The sequence below is a fragment of the Ammospiza nelsoni genome, chromosome 12 (genome assembly GCF_027579445.1).
Source record: "Ammospiza nelsoni isolate bAmmNel1 chromosome 12, bAmmNel1.pri, whole genome shotgun sequence".
NCBI lineage: Eukaryota > Metazoa > Chordata > Aves > Passeriformes > Passerellidae > Ammospiza > Ammospiza nelsoni.
The window spans coordinates 20,134,111-20,137,339 of NC_080644.1; the positions used below are offsets into that span (position 1 = coordinate 20,134,111).

Consider the following 3,229-nt stretch of genomic DNA (forward strand, 5'->3'; position numbering starts at 1 on the left):
ATGGAGATGAACAAGCACATACCTACTCTACCCACCGTGTATGAAGTATAGGGGACAATTCAGAACAATGTTCTCACCACGCTGGTAACTGCCAAGCAAACTTCACAGAGGCTTCAAAGCAGGACCTCTGAATGGGACCCAGCCAGGTGTTGGATGGTGAAGAGTCCCTTCTCGTTCAGCTCCCTGAAAGGCAGAAGATTGATTTTTCTCTCCACCAAGGCAGCACCCTCTGAAATGAGCAGCACTGGGACAGGTACATAGAGGTGTCAGGGGTGGGCAGGGGCGTTTGGAGCCTGCAGTTGCTCCTCAGCTTGGCCCCTCTCCTGCAGAGGCTGGTCCAGGCCAACACTTGGGTGGTGCTCCGGGGCCTGGAGCCAGGGGTGAGGTACCACATCTGTACCAGCTGCGCAGAAAGCCCGACAGTACCTCCATGGACGGCGTCTGGGGGCCCTGGTGGCAGGCTCTGGCTGCAGAGACCCCGCACTCCTCCGGTGAGCAGCCAGCCCCTCTGCAGGGTGCTGGCTGCAACAGCAGGGAGGCACCCACGCCTGGGGCTGCAGGGCTGGGGGTCCTGTTGTAGCAAGGTGTGACTCCCAAGTTTTGGGGGGCCAAGGGGAAGCAGCCCCCTCCCTGTCCTGGCTCTCCCTGCTCAGGAGACATCGGGCTGTGCTGCAGTACCCCTGACCTGCGGCACGTGCGCTGCGAGTGGGGCTGGGACCCTGCAGAGCCCCACAGCTCCCACCAGCTCCTCTACCGGCCACCTCCGAGCGGGGCTGGCACAAGGTAAGGGGCATGGCAGGCAGGTGGCACCCATGCAGGCACACCCCAGAGACCACTGGTCCTGCTGTGTCCCAATATCCCACACTGGGCCCCTTGGCCATGCCCTGCTCTGTCCTGCCCTTCCACCACCAATCTCATACCCCCTCACCACATTGCACCTCCAACTACAAGCAGCAGTAGCTTTCCTGGGGAAGAGCAGGAGGAATGCTGGCTGTGGGTATGCTTTGGTGAGACTGACTGGCTCCCCACTCCTCCCACAGGGAAGATGCATGGCAACAGTGCGAGGAGGTAAGCAGGGGGGCACAGGGCACCTATGCCTGCACCTTCCAGCCCAAGGCTGGCAGTGCCATCTCTGTCCTGGTGAATGTCACCAGGACCCACATGCTGCCCACACTCAGCTACTTCAAGGAGCCCTTTTGGCTGCACCAGGCTGGTGAGTCCCAGTGCCACCGCAGCCCCTGCTTGGCTCACAGGGGACACAGTGTCCCATGTCCCGTTTCACAGGAGCGACAAATGCCTATCCCCAACACCAGCAGTGCTCACAGATGCCCCACAGCTTGTGCAGGCAACAGCGTCACAGGGCCGGCTGAGCCTGCAGTGGCTGCTGCCCCTGGAGCTGCCTGCAGAGCAGCTGGACTACCAGGTCCACTATGCCATGGAGAACAGCCATGACTGGAAGGCAAGGCCTGCCCAGGAAACCCCGAGCAGCGCTGCCCCCCTCCGCTGCTGACACACGGCAGGTGCGGGGTCGGGCCAAGCGGGACCCGCCCCTTGGTGCCAGCCCACAGCAGCCCTGCCTCCAGCTCGGCTCTGCCCCGCAGGTCCTGCAGGTTCCGCGAGCAGCGAGGAAAGAGGTCCTGGACCTGCGGCCAGGCTCCCGCTACCCCGCGCAGGTGCGGGCCCAGCCCAGCGGGCCGTGGTACCGGGGCAGCTGGAGCGTCGGGCCCAAACCCGTTGTGGTTGATGCCGTGGCCGATGCGGGTAAGGGGCAGGGCTGGAGGCTGCGGCCGCGGGAGCCACACGGCTGACGGCAAGAGGCGGACAGTGCTGGAAATGGGGAGGGGGGCACGGGGCAGGGGGCTGCGAGGGGCTCAGAGATGGTGGCTCTGGGAAAGGCTACAGTTCCGGCATTCCTCCTCCGATGCAGGCTGGCTCATCCCCAGTGTTACGGTGGTGCCGCTGCTCTTCTCAGCAGCGCTCCTGGGGCTGCGCTGCAACTTCCCCTCCCTCTACAGGTAAGGGCTGTGCCGGGGGCAGGCGGGGGAGTCCAGCACCAAGCCTGGGCACCTTGCATGGGGCATTAGGGCACCTCAAGTCTGAGGGTCAATTCGATGCCCCTTCCTGCATACCCAGCAACATGAAGCAGAAACTCTGGCCGCCCGTTCCTGAGCTGCACCGTGCTCTGGGCAGCTTCCTCCAGGAAAGCAGCAAGCACGGCCAGGTGAGTGGGTGGGCAGGGCGACTCAGCTGCTCCCGGGGGCAGCTCGAAGGGCAGCCCCTACCCCATCCACTCCATGTCGCCCCAGGCCATGCCTTCGACAAGCAGCCGCTGGAGGAGACCGTCCTGCCCTGCCTGCTGGAGGTGCTGCCCGGCCCGCGGCGTGAGGCGGGCCCGCCGCCAGAGCACGCTGGGGGCCGCCTGTCCAGCACCGACATCGCCAACCAGTCCTACCTGCTCATGAGCGGCTGGGAGCCGCTGGCAGCCACGACCGCCCCCACCCCGCCATAAACTCCTGTTCCCCCCGAGCCCCCGCCTGGTACCTCCTGCGCTGCCGTGCCCCCGGCCCGGATCGCCCCACCTCAGCAAGAATGCCCTGCCCTGGTCCTGCCCTCGGTCCCGCCCCCGGTCCCGCCCCCTCACTTCACGCACGGAGCGCTCCGCCCCATCCCGCGGCTCAGCCAATCGCGTTGCGTCACGCGGCTGTCGCCGGGCAGTGCGCGGCCGTTGGGTGTGAAGCGGCCAAGTGGGGCCCCGTCCGCCCGCCGTTTGAAATGCTGCGGGGCGGGCGAGCGGCGGCGGCGCCACGGAGGTGAGCGTGCCACAGGGCCGGAGAGGCGGCCTGGAGGCGCAGTCCCGAGCGGGGAGGCTGCGGTGAGGCGGGCAGGGGAAGGGAGAATGTTGCTTATCGGAGGGAGCCCCAAAGAGCGGCTGGAAGAGGTGCCGGCTGATCAAGGAGCCCCGAGGAGCGGAGGGAGGGCGTATCGGCTGACAGAGTGTCCCGAGGAGCGGCTGGGGAGAGTGGGGGTGTGCGTTGGCGGGGAGGAGCGGCCGGAGCGCTTGCACGGTCCGGTGGTGGGGAGGCCAGCGGGGCTGTTGGAGTAGGCTTAGCCCGTCCGGTGGGCACAGCTAACCCCGTCCGCCCGCAGGACCATGGCGCAGTTCCTGTTGGAGGCGGACCCGCACGGGCTGCTGAAGCTGGACACGCTGATCCCGAACGCGCCGCCTGCG

General features: G+C 66.5%; 1 protein-coding gene across 1 annotated transcript; it reads left to right on the forward strand.

Moving 5' to 3' along the window:
* Window positions 1–2,509, forward strand: LOC132078436 (thrombopoietin receptor-like). Its single transcript, XM_059480572.1, is given in 10 exon segments — window positions 1–45; window positions 330–395; window positions 398–491; window positions 654–783; window positions 1,041–1,213; window positions 1,317–1,459; window positions 1,602–1,761; window positions 1,928–2,015; window positions 2,134–2,225; window positions 2,307–2,509. Coding segments are annotated over 10 exon segments (1,194 nt in total).
* The last annotated feature ends 720 nt before the right edge of the window (window positions 2,510–3,229 follow it).